This window comes from Lepisosteus platostomus, chromosome 24 (genome assembly GCF_059453375.1).
Source record: "Lepisosteus platostomus isolate fLepPlt1 chromosome 24, fLepPlt1.hap1, whole genome shotgun sequence".
NCBI classification, from domain to species: Eukaryota; Metazoa; Chordata; class Actinopteri; order Semionotiformes; family Lepisosteidae; genus Lepisosteus; species Lepisosteus platostomus.
The window spans coordinates 13,967,156-13,992,105 of NC_142634.1; the positions used below are offsets into that span (position 1 = coordinate 13,967,156).

Sequence of the window (24,950 nt, forward strand, 5' to 3'; positions counted from 1 at the left end):
TACATAAATATCAGCTTTGTGAAGCTCCAACCGTTCGTCACTTGTTGAGACTGGGTCACAGAGTTGTAGATTCAGTTTTGTGGTCATTTCTGTGGCCTTCGTTTTGTTTTTTACCAACTAACCTGTTAAGTGTTTGTCTATCCCGTCAGTGAGCCATCACTGATGCCATCACGATTGTACATTGTTCCCCTTGGCACATTTAATTTTGCCATTTCAATAACCGACGACCCTGCAATTCACGGTCCAACTATTTTACCCCCTTCAAAATCTGTTAGATCTCTCATGTTGCTTAAGAAACTCATATTTTAAAGTACTGATTTTAAGACTTTTTATGGCAGGATCATATTGATAATTAGTACGGAAATTAATACAAAATGTGTAGAATCCTTTTGGATATGTAGTTACTTAAAAAATGAATCTCTTCATGGCACTTTCATTATTTTGTCCACCCCCCATACCTTCCCATAGATTGATAACATCTTGTTAATTTGATGAGAAGGTTATGCTTTTACATATTTGCGCATCCAAATGCTCAAAAGACAACTGTAGAAGATGGATCTGTTGAGATCTTTAATTAATACAGGTCGAAAAAGCAAAAGGTTCTGTTTCCATTTATGCCTGGTTCTGCTCTGGCTGATGCATAAGGCAAGGCAGTAGTATTTGGAAGAGGCTTTTTTTTAGTGGAAAGACTGATGCAAGGTGATGGCATGGAAAGTTTGTGTAGCTTTGTCTTTACAGATAATGCAAATAGCCAAACAAAAGCTATTATGCTTAGGCACAAAGTGTTCAGGTGTAAACATTTCACATTGATCCAATCAGGTTTAGTTCCACTTAACATGACATACTAGTATGACAAACTTGCTTGTGCTTGTTTTGGACTCTGTTGGCTTGCAATAGGCAAATGCATAGGCCATTAGCTTTCCAAGTTGTCTTATTCAGATGTGGCATGATGTAACATGGCACAAACTCTCACTTCATTCTTGTGCAATTCAGAGTTACCACACTGTGTGCTTCTATAACAGGCCATGCTGTTAAGGTACTTACTGACACCTCACACGAACAACACTAATATTTAAAACAAAAACAAGAAGTTTGAACATGCTACACATTATGGACTCCTCATCCTGCAGAGTCTTATTTATCCTCTAACTTTGTCCACTTAATTACATTGTCCTCTGTTTCTTCACACGTACCCTCAATCTTTATTCCCATATTTTTAATGGATGAATCAAAGGAATCTCCCTGTCTAACAGAAGTAACAGAAGTCTCAGAGCTGGATTTAGTTTTAGATACCCAGCAAAACAGAGTACATGTCAGACTGTGCAAAGAATACTGCAATATTTCTCCATCGCCTGATTGAGGTTCCCAATCCAATAGCACTGACAAGCGACCTAAAAGCAGATCTGATGCAAATACGCACTGAATGGAATGTCTTGTTTCCATTTCCAATAGATTGTGTTGATCAATCAGCTTTCCCTCTGGCATGTAGCCTTAACTGCCCTGTGCTTTTCCATCTGTAGACCTTACTCTCAGCAACCAAAGAATTATACAGGACAAAGGGCATCCAGGGACCAACTTATTCTCAATAAAATATGCAACAGGTGCATCATGATAAAGCATTCAGAATTGTTTTACAATGCACTTTCACAATTAAATGCTCTGAATCATAACCGTTGCACTCAAATTCAAACTTGAGTACAACTGATGTAGAGAGATCTCACTTCATAGGTATGGCTGTATAAAATGGTCGCAAAGATTGCTCTCAGTCGCAGGTGGAAACAAATACTGTTATGTTTTTATATAAATATAACTGTTCAGACATAGGATACTCACAAACAAATCTAATATCCTATGCAAAGCAGCTCTTGCTGTGGTGCTGCTCTCTAACAGAAAGCAAGTGAAGAAAATTCATAGGCGAACCGGACATCATAGCATAGAAGGCCCAGCATGCATTTAGAATGAAAACTGGCTTGAGTTACTCATGGTGAGAGCTGGGCAGCTGAGAAAACTCTGCAGCTATGGCAACCAAGTGTAGGAGTGAAAGCCAGAGAACTCAACCTAAAGGCAAGTGCTTCTTAAACCAGTGCAATAGTGTCTGTATATGTTTATCACTCATGTTTCTATAGAAGAAGCTACTGAATAATACACTACACACGGGGTGGAAAGCAGACTTACATTGACAACAGACTCCTTAAACTTGATGTGAAGCCTGTAGCTGGACATTGCAATGATGGCATCTTCAGCTCGCCCAACATATTCCGTGAATTCTCCATGGAGTTCAGGAAAAGGGACCTATGACAAACAGAAAAATCAACAGATATACTCTGTAGGTATTAGGTGCGTGCCTATCTGTTAGCAAATTGGTCTTTGAACTGTTCAATTTGAATAACCGTGCTTACATGAGCTTGATAAAAATAATTAGATTCCCATTCTGGTTTTTCTAGACATTGCAACTGCCTTGCCTTCTCTTCCAAAGGCACTTGGAAATTGTAAAAGGTCACAACAAAAACTATTCTTATGGCCAGATGCATTTATACTAAGCTGTAGAAACCATACTACATGGAAGCTTATTCTGCCTTTCGGAAGATCATCATCTGTAAAAGTGGTATTGGAATTGGGCTATATGACATATGGACCCAAGTAGCGTTCTTTAGAACTTGACAAGAAACCAGAGAGAAAAATTAGTCTCCCCCGAGACAAATCCAAAAGACCAGGAAAACCCAAACAACAGAAAGAGCTCACCTGCAGATTATCCTCTTCCAGAACTGGATGTTTTCTGGGGAAGATCTGGTTGGCCTGGATACACTCCAAGCTCTGCTGTCCCTCTTCATCCTGACATAAAGCAGGAAAACAAAATTAAAAAAAGCCAGCAGTTTGGAATTAAAATTGTGACATTAAACACAAAAAGACCAATTTAATCCAAACAGCAAAGATGAGTCAAAAAATGCCAGGCTTGCGTAGTTCACAGATGACCCTCAAAATCATTACAAAGAGAGATTAAGAGCTGGCAACAGCTACAGAACATTATGACAATACAGCAGATTCTGCGTGCTGCTGGATCAACAAGTTCACAGTGACAAACACCGACATTCTGAATCACCATGCCTCAGAGTACATTATCTGTGGAGGGCCAGTGAGGGGTATATTAATTCTACAAAATGAACCAAATTTGGAGGGGAATTTGAAATCAAATCTGTGCTTTCAAGAATACATAACCACAAAATGCAGCTCTCCCCCTTTCCTCTGAAAAAAATAAAATAAAGCTCAAACTGAAAAGTTTTATATCACATTCCATATTGCAGTCTGGAATTGTTGCTTTGAATGGCATTTCCCTAGTATTGCCCACTGTGCAATGGAACTGTTGCAAATCTGTGGGATGCATTAACCACTTTTCATCTGAGAGACATAGACATACTCCAAATATACATAAATATATCATTTCAAATAGTTAATAGACTGTATACGGGCTACAAAAATATAGTTCCATTTCATGTTTTGCTATTACAGAATTTAATTTTTCAGAACACAAAGCAAGAGGACTTCCAATATGTTCACAAAAAAAGGTATTCCAACACTACAAAGATCACGAACCACCAATTCTCTCAAAAGCAGAGAAAAAGAAGATGGTCTCACCATCGCCTGAACAGCAGAGGGTTGGAAACTTCTAGGAACAACTGCCTTCTCAAATTAATCCAAATCTCAGCCTAAGGAGAAATAGTTGTTAGCTTCATCCTATTTATGGAGACAGATGGTTCTGATAATGAAATATAGGTTATACCTCGTTATAACTGGAGCTTTAATTATCACATCCTAGTCCACACAGTCAGCTCTAAAAGATGCTGTAACTTCCAACACAAAAACAGACAAGTACAGGCTTTCAGCTTAACTGGTTTTCTGATAAGATTTGTTCAAACGTTTAAAGAAAATTTTCGGACAAATACAAAATATTCATAAGCCCCTACAAATTTAAAAGAAATGTAAAACTGCTCACTAAACTATTCTATACACCACAGACATTTAAATATACAAAACTTTGGAATTAGGACTGTGTACACATTAACATTCCTTACTCACCAAGGAAAAACAATATGGGAGCTAGTCTTCTGAAGATTCTCTTTTAAAAGCCTTACTGGGAGCGATGACATCGAATTCTGTATTAAAAAACAAAGACATTAAAAACAAGATTCAAGTCACAGGCAAAGACATGATTCTTTCAGTCATTTGTATTAAAATGTAATGTACTGTAATTCAGTGCCAACAGCACTGCATGTTCCAGCTGAAGATGTAGTGGCAACCCAGCTTTTAATATGCACATACTGTAGCTGAAATAAACAGATCAAGAAGGGAAAAGCAGACATTGTTTGAAAAAGAAAGTCATTTTTTTAAATAACTAGACAAGTAAAAGCTGTTTCTTAAAAAACCTTCATTTTAAAATAGATGGAAATCATGTTAAGTATTTAGACATTGTTGGGAACAAAGTTGCCCTAATGTATTTGTCACACAAAAGCATGATAAAACAGGCAAACAGCTCTTCAAGTCTTGATTACGATTTTAATTTATTGAAAACTAAACATAAAAGGCATCCTATCCCGTTAATGCATTCAGGAGTTCAAGACCGAATGACTTTCAGAAAAGGTAAACGTGAAGGAAACATTTCACCCAACAACTTGTACAAAACTAAAAATAACCAGGACAGTTAGATACCCAAGATGATCTCGGCATCAGCTGTGATGTTTGACCAGAAGCCAGTTCGTAGAGTCTTTTAGCATTTCCCACGACTCAGACCACACCATCACATGATTAAGAAGAGAGGATGGAGCTGCCTGTGCCATCAGTTGAGTCTGATGCAAACGACTTCCCCCATCTCCTGTGCACAACTGTCGTTCCGCTGAATTTCACGATTGCTATCTATAGGACTATGTTGATCAATCCTTCCACCACAACACAAACAAAAATGGAACACTACTAGACAGTCCAGAGAAACACATCATACCACAGACTAGCGGACGTCAAATGCTCATTTTAAAGTTTATATTCTATTAATGTAAATGCCACAGTCGCTGAAGTTTCTTAAATGCAATAACCTGCGTTACACTCTTGCATTCTTGCATTGCATAAGGCCTGGAGTATTATAAATGAATCTCACTTGCCTTTGTAAAGACCTTACCCCAAGAAATGACTAACACTGGAGGTACGCTACAGCATCGCTCCTACAAAACATTAAGCAAGCTGCAGAAAAACTCAGACAAGTCCAAGTAAAAATGGTCTACTCACTGAACCTCTACAGCATTTCAAAACAAGAATACTGTACATTCAAGTGTCAACACAGTGATCCAACCCACTGCTAGTTACTGATTAAAGATATCTTCTAAAGGCAGAAGTGCTCATCAGGAGAAACCTAATGACCTGCTGTCTCAGTCTAGTTTATCAGTGCTCCAGACCTCAGAAGGACACACCCATAAGAGTCTCATGACTACCTGCATGATAACCAGAAAACCCTCCTTCTCCCTACTATTTACAATCACTACACAGCCGTCTGGCAATATGCACTCATGTTTGCCTCAAATCTTACAAGCAACGTCTTGATGAATGACAGCAAAACAGTGTTGCTTAAGCATAAAGTGCAGATCACTTGTTTCAAAATGGACCAAGCAACCATTGCATCAAGCAACCTGCTAATCTTAATACGTTAGAATAATTGCGTTTTATGTCGCGAAGTGTATAACACCATCCAATGTACTGGACAGTATGAGATTTCTTGTGTAGAGACAATGCAGAATGCAAAAACTTGAAAATAGTTTTAAAAGTTATACTTCTGTTTCGGCAGTCAACATTACTCACTTTGTATTTATGCAATATTGGATCTGAAGCATATATTCAAAAAGCCACAAAGCAATGCTAGGTGAACAGACAGGGCTTCATTTTGCATAAATGCCCCATTAAGCACCATGAGAAATGCATGCAATGTACCATATTCACTCATCAATTTATGCACATCCGAAAAATAAGTTGAAAGTTCAAATTCAGATTCCTTCTAAAGACAATAATAAATAAACTAACATATTTTAAATTAGTATACACAGGAAAGCATTCATTTATGCTTAAGACCTTGAATGAATATCATATGAATGAAATCAAACTCTGTAGCACAACCTTGCTATAATAACTGCCTGATCAGGACACAGATGAGTCCCTAAAGCTTTGCAGTAAAGGGGCGAGGGTTCAGTATGTGAATATCTGAAAGACCATACAACTGTTACTGACAGTCAGCATTTGAATATGCAGTCAAGACATGGCATTGTTTGGCTTGGAGACAATGGATCACTTTTCATACAGTACTATGAAGAACTTCCAAGGTCTGTAAAACCCCCCATAAGATCACCGTCTCTCCTTAACCACTACAACAAAACCACCAGGACTAAAATCAATAATATGTATTTATTGAATACATCAAGTATATGAATGGGTGATAAGAAAAACTGCAGGCGCCACTCACACAAAGGAGTGTCCTATACTCGGGAAAGAACAGATCTATGAATCAGTGTGAAAAAGAAATGTAATAATGTTTTCAACAAATTTAAAGTTAGCCACTGCCTACAATCCATTTGTCTTATTAATGAAACATACGAATCTATCATTAAACCAGGAACGTTATCATTTTCCACACCTGAAAAATAATGGGGCCCAGCCCAAGGAATAACTTCTAAATAATTTAAAACTTACCAGGCTGTAATAAATGCTGTTACAATCCATTAAGCAGCTGTAGAAAGGGGCTCAGGATGTCTAAGGTAATATGGAGATAACATTTTTTAAACTTATTTGTTTGACAATACTAAATTAGTTATTTTAATGTTTTTTCCTGAATGTTGCTTTAACTCAGACAACACCTACAAACATAATGTTTTTTCCACGCACCACAACTGTACATGTGGGAAGTGTCACTATTCACACAGAAACATCATGTTTTTCAGTAATGTCACAACCACCATAAAGACACATCAGAAACACTTCTTAACAGTGGCCTGTAGCGCAGAATAAGATGAGCAGCAGGGGGAATTTTGAAGAAAGTATATGCAATGTAAGATAAGGCTTACGTCTGAATTCAGATCTAGGATCTTGCTTTCCTCCGTGGAACCTGGGTGAAAGCAAAGAATATAACAGAACTGCTGCTCTGAATTATGGTGGCAAAAAAACGCTGATGTGTTCGCAAGACCTGATATTTTCAGGTTAAGCAAGACATTCAAACCTGTTTGCTAGCTGCACATGCTCTCTGATACAGAAAGAACGCAAATGAACTAAAAGTGTAATTTAGGCAAGTTTTTTATGGAAGTCAGCTAAAAAAAGTCAAGTTTACGCTTTTATTTTTACTTTACGCTGTCCACTCAGATCTTTGCAATAACACAAAATCCTGAATTACCTCAGCAATGAGCATTTTACCATGTAAAGTTTTCAGTTGGGATAGGGAAAGGTCTGTAGATACTTTTCCCTCATCAGCTCATTCCGCTGTGTTAGGTTTGACAAAAGACTAAAAAAAAAAAAAAACACTCGCATCATATGACTCTCACTTACCAATACAAGAGACCTAAAACCGCTTTCAATGAGCAACAGCTGACTATTCTGCTTACACACATTAATCCACCAGACAAATCACTTAACCCATCTAAACACATAAGAAAGGTACCCTTTCACTGTTCAGCAGCCAGATGACTTTCTGTATTGAAAGCTAATTCTGAATGCATTTTATTACATGCTCAACTATGTTCTACTCGTAATACAGAGTTAATCCTTAAAGTGTCCTCCTATATTGCAATTACGACAGCTTTGCTTAAACTTTTATCAGACTGTCAACACTTTCATACGCTCAGCATTGAGCCGACATGTCCTAGCAAACTCACTGCAATGTGCAAGAGCTTCCAACCCAGAAGATTCCGCTTTTATCTTAAAAGAATTTTCTATCTCAAAATTCACACTGCTGCATCATGTTAGCGTGTCTCCCACTTGTAAACTTGCTCAGATGATTGCATCTAGAAAAAGTAAAAAAGCAAAACAGAAAAAGTACAAGGAGAAGTTTTATTGTAAAAAAAAAAACTAGCAGCATTTCTAAGTTTAATTAGAAGGGCTATAGTTTGATAATAGTATAGAATCTACTGATGTTTGCACCATAAAATACATACAATCAGATCAAGTATATGGGAACATCAAGACTTCCAGATTTGTTTGTTTTTTTCTTACAAACGTCATTGCTTTTCCAAACAACTTTACTTTTTTTACAGTGTTTAGAAATCAAGCCCAGTTAGAACTATACCAACAGAAAATCGCCCTGCTTTCAGATTGATCCACAAAATCACCTGGGTGTGCCAAGACATACCATGAAGGTTTTTTTTAATACAATGTGGTTCATATTTTCACATTTTTCTTATATTAACTGCTGCATATCCTGATGCGTGTGTTAACTGATTCTTTCTACATGTTCTGCATAGATATTTATTTGTGCATCTCACTGAAGGAGTCTGTAACATGACATCATACCCACGTCTTCAGTCTATGTGGGATTCAATAGACTGCATGTGAAAATAAAATCAGTATAACTGTTGTCTCTACTTTATGAACATGAAATTGAATGAATTCCATTTTATCTAAAAGTGAAACTATGGTTACATAATGCTAACACATATAGGAGTGCCTTGAATTATGTAAACTAAGAAACAGCATAATGGTAAAGTGCTTTTATAGACCTTGCCATCTGGCATTTAAAAAGGAAGAAAACTGCCAATTCTGAGAGGACACCATAATAAGCAGCCAATGGTGGACAGTGACAAATTCAGAGTCCTTCCCATCACATTCAGTTATTTTCTTCTACAACAATGAGCAAATCTGATAATGGAAGCAAGACCAAACACAGTATTTTTTAAAACATAGAAGGGATATGTCACAAATTAAAGTTTAAAATCAAACTTTAAAGGAACTGAATACATTTTATTTAAAAGGAAAGCAGAGAGTGTAGTTACTCATCTTTAAAAAGGGCTCTTTCACTTGCATGGGCAGCAAACATGGGGGAAAAAAGCCCCTTTTACACAGCTGTTGGAACAACTCCACTTGTTACTCTGTGGTTTAACTAAAATTGCATCTTTAAATCCTAGTCTGAACCCGATTACCCATTTCAAAACAGATAAATGAATAACGCTACTTTAAAAACAACTTTTTCCCACAAAAAAATAAATGGCAATGTACCTCTCTTTGGAAAAACAAATATACATAAAAAAGCACTGAACTATTCGCCTTGATTCTGGCACAGTTTTGAGCACTTCTGTGAGAAGTATGACGTTTAAAACAGTGCCCTTCTTTGTTCCAATCCCCTGTTCATTTCAGCAATTCATTACTTTCTTTTTCCCCAAAAAGGTTTTTCACGCTGTCTGAAATTTACTAGGCGTTGAATTAAGCAGAAGCCTTGGCTTTTTACTGAATAATGCTTTAACTGGGTTCATTCACTCAACCCAACATTAAGAAGAAATCAAAAACTGACCTTATTCCAAAAGAACCAGTAAAGAGGCAATATCACACTCATAATAAAGACATGTAAAGTCAACTGGTGTGACATGTCTGCACATCTTCATCACATCTGAATCAGGCTTAATTTCACTGCCAACAGTAGTGTTGGAAGGCTACATCATATGGGAGGATATCTGGTGCCCAGGTAATTTCAGCACCATGCAAAATCAAACTCTTAACCCTCCCACACTAGTGCATTTATATTATTTGCATAGAAATAACATATTTTGCTTGACCTTTTTCTTAGGAAATGTAGTTAGAATCTGTTAAACAAGTGTTATTTCAGACTTTTAGGGAAGATAACTCAAGGAGATCAGATCCAAACGAAAGCTCTCTACCTAACCAGCAGGTAGGAAATAAAGCACAGCACCATACTGATCAGAGCATCAGCAGAGTCGCAAAACAAACCACTCATCTCATTCGGAGTATTGCATACTCTCCTCGGAATGAAAACACGAAGAAACCACTCTGTCTGGGATGAAGTCCTCTCCAGGCAGAGCCGTCTCGGGCTGTGCGTGGTATTTACTGCACATGCACGACCTTGTTGGCAAAAGGCAAGTTCACATCCCAGTGAGGTCAGAAGACCTTGCACATCTGCAGTAGGGACCCCGGTGTGCTCTGATCCACAGAAAACGCACACAGTAAGGAATTCAAACTGACCAGAACTTGCCGTCACCTGCGTCATTGAGTCTTAATGGAAGAACTATAAAGAAGTAAAGGCTTTCGCCTTCATTTTTAGCACCACCACCAATAACCAGTTATTGCTCCGACTAACTCAAACTCTAGCAAGCATAAAGCTGAAGAGTTAGCTTGCGTGCCGACAGCAGCATAAAGCCGGTCCTGTGCATAAACCCCCAAATATGTCCTATCCCGACAAATCGCGCGGAGATCAAGCCACACTCTGGACGGTACCGACTGGAAAGTGCGTGAACACGTTGACAGCAGCGAACACGGGAACTGTCCAGATCGACCCGCCCGGGCTGTCCTCATTATTCACTGCACCGAGCTGGAAAACTCGCGAACTCGACGCCCGTATTGCACATCTTGCATCAACTCCAAGAGCGTCGACCCATTCTGCCGAGCCACGCCGATCTCCACGGCAGGATCCTGTCCACACACGCCCGGCTACCTACCTGCACAACCTCCCAGCTGTGCATTATCGTACGTGCATCCCCGTTGGGTTACAACTGCGATGGTTATGAATATTTTATCGCCTTTCGCCATGCCCCGGTGCCGTCCTCTCGCCGCGTTGTCACGGTGTTCCCAGCGGGCGAGCGGCTCGCCTGTCACCGGCCGATCTCCACGCTCGCCTCGCTCTTTGTTTGATCGGGACTACGCGCAACCCCACGGGCCACTCCACACGCGTTGTTTTGATGAGCGATTCCCCCTTGCGCGCTTACTGCTTTTCCTGTCCGCTGTCTCTCTCTCTCTCCCTTTCCCCGGCTGGCTGGCTGGTTTTGTTGTTGTTATGAGATGGAGGGCGGACCCCCAAGCTGCAGGCGGAGGCCGCGGCCAAAACATACCGAGGCACGGGGGGGACACCCCAGCACACTCACCTGAGGGGGAGCCCGGGAACAGAGCGGGCAGGGAGGAATCCTTCGACCTTCCGTTCACTCTTATTTTTTTGCAAATAAATATTAAATAATGCAATAAATAAGCCGTCGGCTCCGGCGCAGTTTCACACCGTCCCGGAGTACAGGCCAGCCACCATCGCCTCGTATCTACCCTGGCCTCTTGTACGTGACGTGAGAGCGTCGAAGACCCTGTGACGTAACCGCGTAATGATCGGGGTCGAGCACGCAACAGACTCGCGAACTACTTGTGCTTTGTTTACATTTTTTGGGGGGATTACACCTGGCAGAGAAAAGACATCGTGAAATTATATGTTTATTAATTATACGTTTGTTTACTGCCATTATTCTTACCTCTAGAAGTATTGCACTGCTAACAAAACTCACACTCCAGTAAAAAGATTTTTAGCAAGTGTCTAAATGCTAAATTTCTAATGTGCCAGCCAATTCGAGTATTTTACACAAAACGCATTTCACATTGACATTACGATCCGGAGCCATCTACCTCAGGCCATTCATTTTGTTAACGTTGCTTTTAAAAAGTGACAACAACAGTACTACCTCATCTCTTTGAAAGTGGTGATTTACCGAAGCTCACAGGTAACAGACGTTTATAGTAAGTTTCAGCATCGTTCAATACCTGTAATTACATCCAAACTGATTTTGAAAGCATTGAAAACGTCTTAAGACTGTTTTGCTTTAAACAATCTCACCGATGACCAAAAATAATATCTCTTGTGTAAGTCTTAGGAACATTTTATTGGAGCAACAGATGCATCGACAGTAGGAAAAATCAGCTCTTTGGATACATGATTAAAGAACATTTCATATTTCAGTAGTCTAGTTGTGATAAGGCACATTGCCCTCCACCAATATGTCTGCCTGCGCCTCTGATCCTGTAGCGCTGAACAGCTTCCGCAAGCGCCGCAGGAAGTGAAACGATTATTACACATCAGACCTGACGGCTGCACTGCTTTGCTCTCTACTACATGGAAACGGGGATCGGACGTTTCACGTAAAGTTTAAGGCAAAGGCAACGAGAACTAATCATCTAAATATGTAAGGCTTTCCGCCTAGTACTTCACCAAAACATTTCGCGCACCTGTGATGTAAAGTCTGTCGCTTTGAAGGCATCCAATCGGGATTAAGATAATGGATTAAAATCTCGTTTCGTTGACTTCATACACTCGTTGATTCATACCAAATGTCACTCCGTGATATAAGCTGAAGACTTGGCGACATTACAATATTGAGTAAATAAATCTTACATGTAGAGAGACACCATTTTGCGCGAGTAACTTACCTGGGTAGCAGTGTTACGTTATATGGGTACGTGGAACAGGCTCGCCGGTGAGTGCTATTGTACTGCCGACTGGAATAGGAACCTTTTTGAGATGGGGTGAAAGGCTACCATCTTATCAATTAAATCAACCAATTTCCTGATTTGAAAGCAAACAGCTGGAACGGGGATGACTGACACATTGCAGTGATAGATGTCTAGTTCGCCCCACTGTTCAGGGATTTTAAATGCTCTCCATCGTCGTTTGTGTTGACAAGAAGCGCAAGTGCGGGACTTTTTGTTTTGTTAAAAAGGTGGATCTTCTGCCTCCTGTTGTTCCTATGATTAGACCGAGGCTATGGCGACCGCACAGCGAGTGCCGCTGGACGAGCAGCAGACGACGGAGCCCGATGGTCAGACGGGCAGGGAACGCGTTTTGCCAGCTCTGGTGAGCCTGCCCAAACCTTTCAACACTGCAAATCTCTCTACACTCATACCCGCTGAGCGTCTGCCTGAGCTGCTTTCGCACACATGCACATAAATCGATCCTTTTGTTATTGTAATATAATGTAATCTTTGGCATTACTAGTGCATGCCCCTCTGCTAAAGAGGGTTTAGTACCCAACTAAACACATGATCTGATTTGTTACAATAGGTCTTAGATACGGAGACCATAATTAAAGCACAACATTCAGAATTACAGAGCTTCTTACAGCACAGCAAGTCTTTAGATTTTACTTTGTAAGTCATGGTGACCAATACAGTGGGAAAAAGTGATATAGAAAGTTTCCACTGTATAATCTGCTTAGTACATAATGCTTAATGATTTACAAGAAGCTGAACATTTTTGGGCCTGGTCCAAAATAGAGAGGAAAAAGGGAGAAATCTTAGCCAAGTCCTACTGCTACTTTACTCATATATTTACTTGGTTGGTAGTTTTGTAGCTGTTTCCATTTGCACCTGTTTATGCAGCTGGGCGTTTTACTGGAGTAGTCCAGGTGAAGCACCTTTGCTGAGCTGTACACTGTCTCACCTGGGATTCGAACCCACAACTGTCCAGACCCCTCGCCCATGGTCTGTGCCACCTCCCCTCACGCTGCCAGACGTTTCCCATGCTTGAAGAGCCTGAGGTGGCATGGTTTCCCTGGCCCCCCTGCCCTGTGGCCTGACAGCCCCCTGCTTGCCTGCCACTGCTCTGCATGTGGTAGGAGTCTCAGAAGGGCAGGTGCGCCAGGCTGTTGTCATGGAGCCAGTGTCTGGGTCTGACCCGCAGCACCCTGCCAGGATGGAGGACCGGTGTTTCGTGCTGTATCAACCCCCGCCAGTCACTGGCTCTGCGGCGGAGGTGGAGGCATTCCTGGAGCAGGCCCAGTTTATCGCAGAGGACCTGGACTGGCTGCTGGCTCTGCCCCATGACAGGTTCTGGTGCCAGGTATGAGCCCCGCGCCAGCGTGAGGAGGAGGAGGAGGAGGAGGGGGGGATCAGCGCTTTCTGAATGGAGTCAAGGCTCGGTTACGCTGTCAGTTTCCAGCTGTGTTCTCACTCGCCGTGCAGTGTTTCTCGTGTATCCAGGACAGCAGTCTTTAAGGATTGTAAGGCTGCTCTTAAAATGTCCAAGTGTTGTTGTTATGTGAATGAAAAAAAAAAATCCAGCTGAGACATTAAAATCTCAATCCCAGCTGCAACTGGCCCATTAGATGCTGAGATGTGTCCTTTTTAAACCGTGTTAGACTCAGATATATGGTAATAGTTTTGAATGAAAGGCTCTTCGGTTAACAGGCAAACCTCATTTGATGAAGGTTTTTATATTCTTTTTGATCTTTGGAAGTATCCATCCCCCTGCTCAATCCCCCACACCAAGTCCTGGCTATGGAAACCCACCACTGTGGCAGGTGCTCAGTTAATAACATGGTCATGTCTTGTGCCACCTCATTGTCTCAGTAACCTGTGGAAGTGGTTTAGGGGATGTGAGCTTTAACCAGGCATTGTCAATGGGATTTTGTTCCAGCCTCTTTTCTAAAAAACATTTTGTAACTGGGTGATTTACAACTATTTATTAGTTGGACTAATATTGGAGTTCTGTATGATAATATAGAAATTAGGGTTGATTGTGGCGATTGTGGTGCACTGGGAGGCTGGAGTGGATTTGTAGTACCTGGGACTCTGTCGCAGAATTCTGGGAAACCCAGCTGGGTGGATGATGGTGATCACAGCACAGTCCGGCTCTGGTCCTGCAGGTTGTGTTCGATGAATCTCTGCAGAAGTGCCTGGACTCCTACCTGCGGCTGGCCCCGAGGGGCTTGGACTGCACCCTGCCGGCCTCCCCTGCTGTTATGGACATGCAGAAGCACCTCCACCGCAGTGTCTTCATGACCTTCCTCAGGATGGCCACACACAAGGAGTCGAAGGTAAGGCACGGGCCTGCCTGGCCTGAGGGTTCCTTGAGTCTAGCAGCTTTTCTGTGTCTCTTTAAGTAATGGCCTATTTCATACCATGTAAGAAGGGGTTAAATTGTTCCACTCAAGCAATTGAGTTCAGTTGGGTGAGTAAGGACCTGCAGTACAAGGAATTAAAACCAGATGAGCCTACACCCCGTAAACACCTGGTGTAGGGACCCTAGATTTTTCATTTTACTTTTTTTATGATATATCTTACAATGTACTACTAATGTGCTATTGAATGAGAAAAGTGTGGTCTCATTCTTCACATTTTTCTTGGGAGATTAGCATCTTTGTTTGTAATCCAGGAGATCCAAGATTCCAATAAGATTAATTCTAGTCCATAAGGGAAGTATTTGCTCTGTGCTTTTCACTGACTAAAGAGCATTTGTGGAATTCTTGTAGTTCTTTATCTTAGGGTAAAGTATGTGCTGTATATCTCCAGATTGACGCCATAACACCTGCAAGGTATGTTAATCCCTTCAGATCAGGCAAAATGTGAGTCTGTGCAGCAGTGTGTTACTTTTCCCACCATTCTACAGTTACATGTACATTTATTTGTACTCTAAAGTGTCACTTGCTCCATGCCTTGGTATAGCAAGTTAAAATACTTCCTTGTTCCTCTTTTATTTTACCAAGTAAGACAGCTGAGAACAAATGGTTATTTGCACAGACAATCTAGAGATGTATTTGTACAGCAGGACATATACTGGTGCGATTTGAGTTTAACACTTTGCTGTAGAGTCCAACATCCAAATCACTACCTCATTCTACACTGCTGGCCCAGCCCTGTAATCAATTATATTCTTATAACTACAGTAGCTTATCTATTGTAAATGCTGTTGTTTATTTTTATCATGTTTGAGGCTGCTTTGTTTTTCCCACACATGGGCTAAATATTCTCATGCTTTTTTATGGTGTTTCCTTGTTTGTTTATGTAGCCCATATTTTAGATTGAAACGGATGAACGGGACAGTGAAAAGGGTTCTTGGAATTGGTGGTTGTGTTTTCTGTTTCGTCTCACAGAAAGGAACACATCCAGTATACTCTAGTATTATTGGCATCCCCAGAAACATTTGTGACTGAAATGCTCTCTTTCCGTTAAGGCATCCTAACAAAGTACCCTCGGTATTGTTTCATTCAATTAACTCTTGTAGTATTGATAGTGCCTAAAGAAGGTGAGTGTTTAAGGGTGCCGTTTCACCCCTAGTGAGTGCTAGGAGAAGGTGAGAAGTCTTGAAAAAGAAGACTGCATGCTCTTTGATGGGAGTCTCCCTCGTCTCTGGGAGATCATTGCGGTCACAAACAGAAATGACAGTGAAAAATAAGCATTACTGTGTGTTTTAGGCCAGATGGAAATCGGGGCAGGCTAAGAATGGTTGACTGTGGAGGAAAAAACCTTGTGAGATTTTTCTTTTACTCTTCATTCCCTAACATTATATTTTTTTCTGTTCAGGAGAATTTCATCACACCAGCTGTGTTTGGAGAGATCATTTACAACAACTTCCTGTTCGACATCCCGAAGATCTTGGATTTGTGTGTCTTGTATGGAAAAGGCAACGGACATCTTATACAGAAAATGATTGGTGAGTGACGATGAGGGGGATCGCTGTGAAAGATCGGATGAGGAGCTTGACGTGGGAATATCACACGTCTGGAATTTCCGCTAAAGGTTTATCTAACCATTACTGTAGCAGATGCAGTTAATATTAATGGTAATTGCCATGTAATGAATTCACAGGTGATTTTTCAGTTCCTTGACCTTTTGTTCCTGCTATTGTGTTATACATAAGTAGAAACTTAATTGCTGTCATTTTTTGCACTCTTAATTCTAGCATGTTTTATCCAAAGCATCCAGTTTGATGCCTTCAGAACTTTCCAGATGCTCTACTAGAACATGCAAGAGGTTGTTTTTTACAATGGCAATAAAACCTTAAGACTTACAAGTATCGTTTCCAAGTCCAGTTCTTTTTATTATTAACCCAATGCGATGCAGCTCACATTCTCAGAGTAATCATTCTGTCCTGCAGAAAACATCTTCAACCAGCAGCCCAGTTACTACAGTGACCTGGATGAGACGGTGCCTACAGTACTGCAGGTACACCGCAGGCTTTTCCATTACACTGCTGTAACTGCAGGATTGTAGAGTCGCCAGCCTTAGCCTTTAATCTATTAGCCGAACGCTCAAGCTGGCTGTCGGTATGGGGAGTGTGAAGTTTGCGGTGCAAAGATGTCTCTCACCTGATCCGCTCTGTGTTGCCTTAGGTCCTGAACACCATTTTGGAGAGATGTGGACTGCGGATGGAGGAGGCTGCCTCCAGTGAGCCACTCAAGCTGGGCAGCACGACCACTCGTACCGCCATGGAGATGAGCACGAAGGTGGCGTAACACTCGGTTGGAGAAACATGCTACTTCGTACTACAGTCTACTACTGGACCCTACAGTAGTGACTTACTGAGAACATACGTACTAATACTACTGTGATAATAGCAGTGTAATACTAATATAACTGCTTACTAACAGCAGAACGTAAAGTAACATACACACACCTTACATATCATACTTGTTTTATTCTGCACTAAGAAAAGCTGTTGGAGCCAATCTGTGTACAAGTGTTTTCCAGAATGAGCTGATGTCTTAAAAAATGCCTGCTGCCTCATTGCATTTTGTTCTGAAAAGTTTTTTTTTTCAGGAGGGAAGGCTGTGATCAGGTTTAGTTCTGCTCACTGCGGTTCCCTCTTCATCTGTGGTGAGAGTCCACGCAAGGCTTCTCACCAGGGTGAGAGTCAGGTGTTTCTTCTGCTTTGTTCAGGACCTGGAGGACCTCGTGCTGTACCTGTGTGACACCTGCACCACTCTCTACGCCTTGTTCGACATCTTCCCACCAGCCTGCTCTGCCTTCCAGAGCCACGGCTTCCTCAGCAGGTGAGGGACTCTGGGATGAGAGCAGGAGTTTTCTCCAGATCTCCAAAAGCCAACTGGCGAATTTCTGAAACAGCACTGTGGCACAGCACGGTATTTCAATTCAAACGAATACCCTGGCAACAAGGCCTCCACATCAACACTGATATGAGGAATAAGAATTAAACATTCTTTTCAAATATTAAACCTGTTTATAAAATTGTATTTGTGTCTGTTTACGAGGAGTAAACCTCAAAATGTCCCCTCTTTCATTTCCAGACTGGCTTCATTTTATGAGCTTGCTGTTCCTGACATAGAGAAAGCAGTAAAAAAGAGGAACTTTGACGATAAGAGGTATGTTTTCTGCCGCACACATTGCGGGACGTGGAACAGAAAAGGATGCATGGGGTGGTTAGTTTGTATAGCTTCAGGATATGGTCCAGAAACGGACTAAGAAACTGTGAGGAAACCCTTGAGTTTTTTTGCTCCATGCCCATTTCACTGATTTTTCCATCCTCACTCCTAGCACCTTGTGTGTATGTGTTCTACCTAGAGAACCAGCTGCCTGAGGCCTTGTAGAGCCAGTTAGGACTATGGGAGCAAATAGGTTTACAGATTTACAGGTACGGAAATCAAGGAGAATTTGAGCACCACAGTGTGTGACCAGGGGAGGCAGTGGGAACATCTCATGGCGGCAGGATTTCGGAAAGCCTCACCTTACCTGACGCAATTACTTACTGCTCAGCTTGCAGGAGGATCTGTGGAGGAGGGTGTCGCACTCCCGCAAGAAAATAATTGAAATTGCGCACCTGCTCATCCAGCACACCTGTCTGCAGCCCATCTTAGAGAACAGGTGAGAGCCCGTGCTTGTCACCTGAGATCAGTGTCCATCGCAGCCTGGCAGCGCAGACTCTGTCCACTGACCATAGAACTACTTGTTTTATACACCTTATTTTCCAAAGCAGGCAAAAGACTTATCAGAGAGTAAGGACTCTATATACTGTATGTATGTTGTGTGAAGTTGTGGAAATCTAATTCAGTGTTTGCAAAATCAATTAGAAAATTCTCTAGACGCTATAGTAACGTGAAGGATAGGATTCTGGTCTTTCTAATTTCCAAGTCTTATACCACATTCTGAACATCAGGCAATCAGTGACCAGCGGCAGGTTTGACTGATCAGGTGTTTGTGTGTGATGTGAGGTAAGCTCATGGTGAACTGATTTGATGTTCCTGTTATTGTCCTCCTCTTCCACTGGCCACTTAATACGATCTAGTGGACAAAGTGAAAACACAGAGCAAAATGTGAGAAATATAAAAGGATTTAGATATTCTAAATAAAACTGAGCAACTACAGATTTTTAACCATCAATAAAAAAACATTTTTAAATCATCTGGGATATTTTTTTAAAGTGTTGCACTGAACTGACGTGCACATTCATATCATAAACACTAATGGTTTTATGAAAGCGAGTATTATTAGGTTTCTCCAAAATGTAAAGACATTTTGTTTGTCCTTCTGCAGTTCTGAGAACATCCACCTGTTTGTGGAAGATTTTCTGCAGATTTTTACTTCCCTCCTCCAGGAAAAGAGGTAACGGTGACAGTCATTTTTTGAAACACTACAGGAAGCGCATGAACACTTAGTTCATTAGCAGCAGTACATACTTCCTCAAAGCATACAGTGCTGTCAGGTACATTGGATAATTGTTAGGTGAAAGCTACAGCATAATGCAAGCCAAGAAATTCTGCAACATTTATCTTCTTTATCAGTGAGCATTGATAAAAATAAAAGGAACGAATATCCAAAAGACCAAGAAAACCCATTTGTTCATAACAATGCTATCCTTGCCTTGTAGTTTTATTTTATTATAGGACAGGATAGTGGGAGGAAGGCCCTACAAACTTGATGAGCTAAAATTCTCCTTATTTTGAAATATTTATTCAATGAATGTTGCATTGTTTCTCATGAATGTGAAATAGGTGCGGTGCATAAATGGATCTATACAGTACCTCGGATTTCCCTTATAATAAAGTTGTTGATCTTGTTGCCACATTTAGAATTTTAGTTTCTCTTTTCCTGGTGCATGCAGCGAGGAACAGTCATGATTTTAGTGTGTGTTTTCTCTTAGTGGTGCAATGAAACGGGATTAATGCAAACACATTCTTCGGCCCTCTGTTACTGAACCCCTCTTTTCTGTGGTTAGTTTCCTGGCAGATTATGACGAGCAGTTCCCTGTTGCAGACGACGTCAGCCTGTTACAACAGGCATTCCCCCTTCTGTATCCTTTGCTGTGCTGCCCAGTTGTGCTCCAGGTTTTCCCATCCTTCTTTTTGTTGTTGGTTTTCTGTGCTCCATTTTATTTCAAGGACTCACTGGAGATTAAATTGAGTTGACCAAGACCTCCCTGCTTTAAATGCTAGATTGTTGGGTTGTTCTGGCACCGATATTGACACAGAGCTTTTCTGGGGGGTGGGGGTGTGATGGGTCTTATGGTATTCAAGGGACTGGTCTCGTTGAAGAGTGACCATCATCGTGAAGGAAACCCTTCTTCAGGCAAAGAGTAGTGAATATCGGGGACAGGCTTCCCAGTCAGGGGGGTGAGGCCCAGACTTGGGGCTCTTTTACAGAAACCATTAGATGGACTTAGATCTTACTTGACTACCAGTTGAGCAAGATGGGCTGAACAGCCTCCTCTGCTTTGCCACCATTCTCATGTTCTTAACCGGATGGAAGACAAGGTCTTGGCAGGTGGCTCTTGTCTGGTGTTCTCCTTGACAGGGACTCCTTCTCCAGAGATGAGACCAGGACCTCCTATATTCTGCAGGGAATCGAGTGTGCCTGGGAGAGTGTGGGCAGGAAGAAGCACAGGCTGCCCCCATCTCGGGCCACCCCTGAGCTGAACGAGGGAGATGGGGCTTGTGGAAAGAGGGGGCTGGCCGACGGATTAGCGGGTGGGGCAGAGGCCCAGCTTGACGAGCCCCGAGTCGATAAGGTAGTCTGCAGTTTGTTGATTTGCATGCATATTTTATTAATTTGTTTCAATTTGGCAGTTTCACAATTAATCCTTTTTGCAGTCATCCCACCTACCTAACTACTGTAGGTCTAAGCACACCTGTTATCCCAGCCATTCTGCTTGTGTTCCGCTTGGCGTATAAAATCCCTCCACATTTCTAACTGTGCTGATTTCTAAAGTGTATCTTTGGCAGAGGTGTAGATGAGTTAGGTATGGTTGCCTTTTTAGCTGGTTAGGTTATGCTGGAAGCCACTGACTGCTTATTCCATAGCTGTGGAGAGGCCCCACTGATGACAGTGTGTTTCAGGGTGCGGCATGCACAGTAAGCACAGGGGAGCTGGAGTCCCTGCTGACCCACGTAAAAGACCTCTTCCCTGACCTGGGCGAGGGATTCATCCTGGCTTGTCTGCAAGAGTATGGCAACAACTCGGAAATCGTCATCAATAACATCCTGGAGGATAACCTCTCTCCTGCCCTGGCCAAGCTAGACCATAACTTGCCCAGGTACAGAAGCTGAAGCTTATGCACTGAGAATACCATACTGGACAGGAGCAGTACACGTCTTTGAAATATTAATAAAATGAGTGCGTGTGTCTGTAACTCTGTCTGTTTTAGGTAAAGGATCTGACATGTGCACTGCACACCAGGAATATGTATCCGTTTCCCAGAAGTGGTGGAGAAAATCACCACCAGCCTGTACACTGCAGATATGAAGACTGGTGTGATACTTGATACATTACAGTACATATCCATTTTAGAACTATGGGGAAAAAAATCAAGTTTCGTATTTAAGAGAACTAGGAGCATGACGGCCATTAGCAGTCGGCTGAATCTGTTTTCCAAATGTGCGCATAATGTTCCCTTTGAATCTGCTCTACTGACACCTCCTCTCACATGGTGCCTAGTGAGACCTCTGTGTTTTGGTGGCTGCGATGATGTGATTTATTCTGCTCTTTCGTTCCTCAGGCCAGCGAAGGAGGAAAAGCCCCCTATCCTAAGCTGCAGATCTAATGTCTTTGATGACGACGAGTTTGACGTGTTCAACCGGGATCAAGTGGACACATCCCGAATCTGGAGGGGACGAAGGTGAGGGGGGCTTGAGGTTGCTGCACTAAGCCGTGGCCATGAGAAATATCTGCTCCGTTATACTTAATGGTTTGCAAAATTGCCTTGTTGGGGCCCTGGGTTCAATTCTAGACCTGGGGTGCTATCTCCAATTTAAGATGACAGTCTTAAATTTTCTAAAACCTAATTATAGGCCCGTTGATTACTCTTCATCATGGAAGAGTTCTGTTGAGAGGATTTGCTCTTTGCTTCTTTTTAGCGAAACCCACAATCCAAAAGCAAGATAAAGGGGAAGACTCGAGAGATGGATCTCAGGAGTTTCCTTTCAAAGTCTTCCCTTCTGGTACATACAGGACTAGCAATAAAGCATATGAATTTTAGTAGATCCACAGCACGGAAGAAAACCTGATCTGCTTTTCTTCTTGTAAAAGTGTGGTCGGTAGTGCAAAGGCCGGATTGCGAGATGAATCAAATGGTCTTGCCCACAGAAAAGGGGAGAGTGCCCGTGCCCTGCTGAATGACAAGACGCACATTGCAGATCAGAGGGCGCGTTACCAGGCCTACCAGATAGTGGTGGATGAGGTGCCCGTGGTCAAGGACGAGGGCACCACTTTCTACGGGGATGACTATGACGATGAGTATGATGACACCTACGATGACAACCAGGTGGGAGCCAACGACCGTGATGAAGACAGCGAGCTGCTGACCCGCAGGTGAGTCCCTGTGGTTGGTTAATTCATATCATCCTGCTCCCACACATCTCTTCTGGTTACAGTTTTGTTGGACTGTCAGAGATCTGTATTGCATATAGTAATGTATTTTTCCATTGAATATTTCCCTCTTGGGTGACGCTGGGTCTGTATGTGAGGGCTAGAAGATGTGGAGCACCCTTTATTTCGACACTGTGCCGGTGATCGTCACACCGCCTCGTCTTCTTTCACAGGCCTTTCACTACCCCCATGGTACTGCGCAGCGGAAGACGGGAGGGTGATGGGGAGGACGAGGAGAACGAGGATGAAGAGGAGGCGGAGGACGAAGAAAAGGTACGGCCGCAATTTGAATTGGGATTCAGAGTTGTGAGCGAAGAGTGCGAACAAGTCCTGTCCGAAACTCGGAGCTTCAGGGAGTGGCTGCATACTAGACAGGCAACAGAATATGTCTGAGTGTCTTCATTGTGTTTTATTTGAATATTAGTTGTTGTTACTCAGAATTTGTCTTTACCTGCAGTTTATGACGCTTTATGACTTACAACATATGATGGGGTTTTTGTTTCTTTTACAACGGTACGCTTCACAAGTGTTAATCCTCTCCCCCCAACACAGAACGATGCTGTGAAAAGGGACCAGTTCGTTCAGGATCCCGCTGTGTTGCGAGAACGAGCAGAGGCCCGGAGGGCGGCGATGTGGAGCAGGAGAGGGTGAGGAGCAAGAGCTTTAATTGCAAACCCCACCCCCCCAGTCACCCTAGCATCCCTAGCCTGTGGGCTGCATCTGCACTGGATGAGTCTAGCACACAAGACATAGTGTATCCAGTGTACACAGTTTTCCACTGAGTGGCAAAGAGTAGTCCATGCATCTTTTATCTTCAGTTGCAATCATGCTACCAAATGCATAATTGATCTCTTTATTTAGTCATGCGTGCAGGTTCAATCTACTGCTGCAGGTCTTGCAATGGCCTGCAGGGATCATTCTTTGGGTCAAGGGAACCCTTTTAGGTCATTTAATACATAGATCATGGAAAATAAAGTGTCCTGCTTTTCACATACAGTTACTGTCAAATGACATCACGAGGGACATGTGATTTCAGTCTTGCAATGATAAGGATACCAGATGTCCTGAAGCCCTTTGATGTACTATCAGTATGAAGTCGTGTTCAATACAGATATATATGATGCTTTAATGTACTGTGATGCGCAATGTGAATTAATGGATTTGGAAGTGAATTTATTCAGATGTCGACAAGCCATCTCCATCAGCTGTGGATCCATATGAATTTGTCTGAAAGGCTGGGGATTGAAAATAACTCCTCGATGACATTTTATTCCCTGTCCTATTTTCCAAAATGGTTATTAATGTGTGAGTAGGGGGAGAAACGGATACCTACAGTGTGGTTCTCCTGTTTATTCAGGTTTAAACCAGAGCCATCAGGAAACGTGGCCGGGGGACCCAGAGGCCAGGGCCAAAGCAAAGAAACCGTCCTGGAGAGACGCAAGAAGGAGGCCAACAAGAGCGCCCGCGCCAATCACAACCGCAGAGTCATGGCCGACCGCAAGAGGAGCAAAGCCATGATCCCGTTCTGAAGCCCGCCGGCATCTCTCGATGGCGAAACGGTGAAAGACGCCAACCAGGATGATCAGCGTGAGGCACTAGCGAGGGTTCCCCCTTGTGCGCTATGGCTTTGCTCTTAATTCTATGGATTGAAAGATTTTAAACCATTTTTTTTTTGTATATAGGGATATCCTTTTTGATCCCCATCCAGTTTGGAACTGCCAGTTGTATGCGGCGACTCGACCACATGGGGAAAGCTTGAGACACGCCCACCTGCAGAGAGTTTCGTGATCTGACAGGTTGAATGAGCCACGCATCTCTTGCTGGCGTCACTTTGACCCTGCCGGGAGCCTCAGTTCGCCAGAATGTGGCCCAGTTCATCCCATCTTGGCCCCCTGCAGCAATAATAATAGTTTCCCATATCTGTTGTATTATATCAATACAATATTATATGTCGTCTCCTCCTGAGTGGCATATAGATTAAAGACGGATTACTTCAAAACAAAAGAATTCTCTTGTTGTTACACTACCAAAAAAGTGAAAAGTGTTGAAAGTGAATGCATTTTCTTGATTTTTAAACAATCACAAAATTAACCGCATTGCAAAGGCCACACCACATTTTACAATTTACAGTTGTTGGGCTGTGCCACCTGTTGTGGTTTTCATACTGACATGCTATAATGCCTTTGGTTTTCAGGCCCCCTAAGAGAAAGTGCCTGAATTTCACACTGAAGTTTCGTATAAGTATAGACATTAAAATCATTGTAGACTCCTGGAAAATGGTCTCAGGTGGTATATCTTCTCAGAAACCTTTATTGATAAGAGGAAACTAAATACGATTAAACAGGATGTAGGTCACTCAGCAG

At 42.2% G+C, this 24,950-nt stretch overlaps 2 protein-coding genes across 16 annotated transcripts in view; one reads left to right on the plus strand and one right to left on the minus strand.

Moving 5' to 3' along the window:
• Positions 1-11,295, minus strand: part of mtmr3 (myotubularin related protein 3) — a 34,850-nt gene extending 23,555 nt beyond the window's left edge. For 7 of the 12 annotated variants that reach the window (XR_015929785.1, XM_088618169.1, XM_088618165.1 and 4 more), the window contains exons 1-6: positions 11,106-11,295; positions 4,075-4,151; positions 3,634-3,704; positions 2,743-2,832; positions 2,176-2,292; positions 1,045-1,065 (exon numbers count right to left, since the gene is read on the minus strand). Coding sequence is in view for 11 of the 12 variants with exons in the window: in XM_088618169.1 (XP_088474295.1) it covers positions 1,045-1,065; positions 2,176-2,292; positions 2,743-2,832; positions 3,634-3,636 (231 nt within the window). In the remaining variant the exon portion in view is untranslated. Of the gene's footprint in view, positions 1-1,044; positions 1,066-2,175; positions 2,293-2,742; positions 2,833-3,633; positions 3,705-4,074; positions 4,152-4,704; positions 5,252-6,723; positions 6,747-10,682; positions 11,021-11,105 lie in introns of those variants that run through there. The other 5 variants (XM_088618172.1, XM_088618164.1, XM_088618161.1 and 2 more) reach the window with 4 other exon arrangements.
• Positions 11,296-12,027: 732 nt separating this feature from the next.
• Positions 12,028-24,594, plus strand: ascc2 (activating signal cointegrator 1 complex subunit 2). Of its 4 annotated transcripts, XR_015929786.1 has the most exons (20): positions 12,028-12,179; positions 12,749-12,847; positions 13,673-13,831; positions 14,637-14,807; positions 16,294-16,423; positions 16,868-16,935; positions 17,103-17,216; positions 17,650-17,762; positions 18,018-18,092; positions 18,484-18,591; positions 19,261-19,329; positions 19,943-20,017; positions 20,533-20,731; positions 21,060-21,256; positions 21,719-21,838; positions 22,306-22,530; positions 22,761-22,860; positions 23,140-23,234; positions 23,945-24,174; positions 24,270-24,594. XR_015929786.1 is itself a non-coding variant. In XM_088618173.1 (19 exons), exons 2-19 carry the CDS (start codon positions 12,758-12,760, stop codon positions 24,114-24,116), a joined length of 2,280 nt encoding a protein of 759 aa, XP_088474299.1. In that variant the 5' UTR covers positions 12,028-12,179; positions 12,749-12,757; the 3' UTR covers positions 24,117-24,594. The 4 variants fall into 4 exon arrangements, 3 of the variants coding, with proteins under 3 accessions (XP_088474299.1, XP_088474300.1, XP_088474301.1); XM_088618173.1 differs by having other exon boundaries at positions 23,945-24,594; XM_088618174.1 differs by having other exon boundaries at positions 12,034-12,179; positions 12,714-12,847; positions 23,945-24,594.
• The last annotated feature ends 356 nt before the right edge of the window (positions 24,595-24,950 follow it).

Excerpts from the sequence above, each read along its gene's own strand:
- ascc2 (XM_088618173.1), top strand. The coding sequence starts at position 12,758 with ATGGCGACCGCACAGCGAGTGCCGCTGGACGAGCAGCAGACGACGGAG. Across the intron at positions 12,848-13,672 it reads AACGCGTTTTGCCAGCTCTG|CACCCTGCCAGGATGGAGGA; the intron begins GTGAGCCTGCCC and ends TCTGACCCGCAG. Across the intron at positions 17,763-18,017 it reads AGCCACGGCTTCCTCAGCAG|ACTGGCTTCATTTTATGAGC; the intron begins GTGAGGGACTCT and ends TTTCATTTCCAG.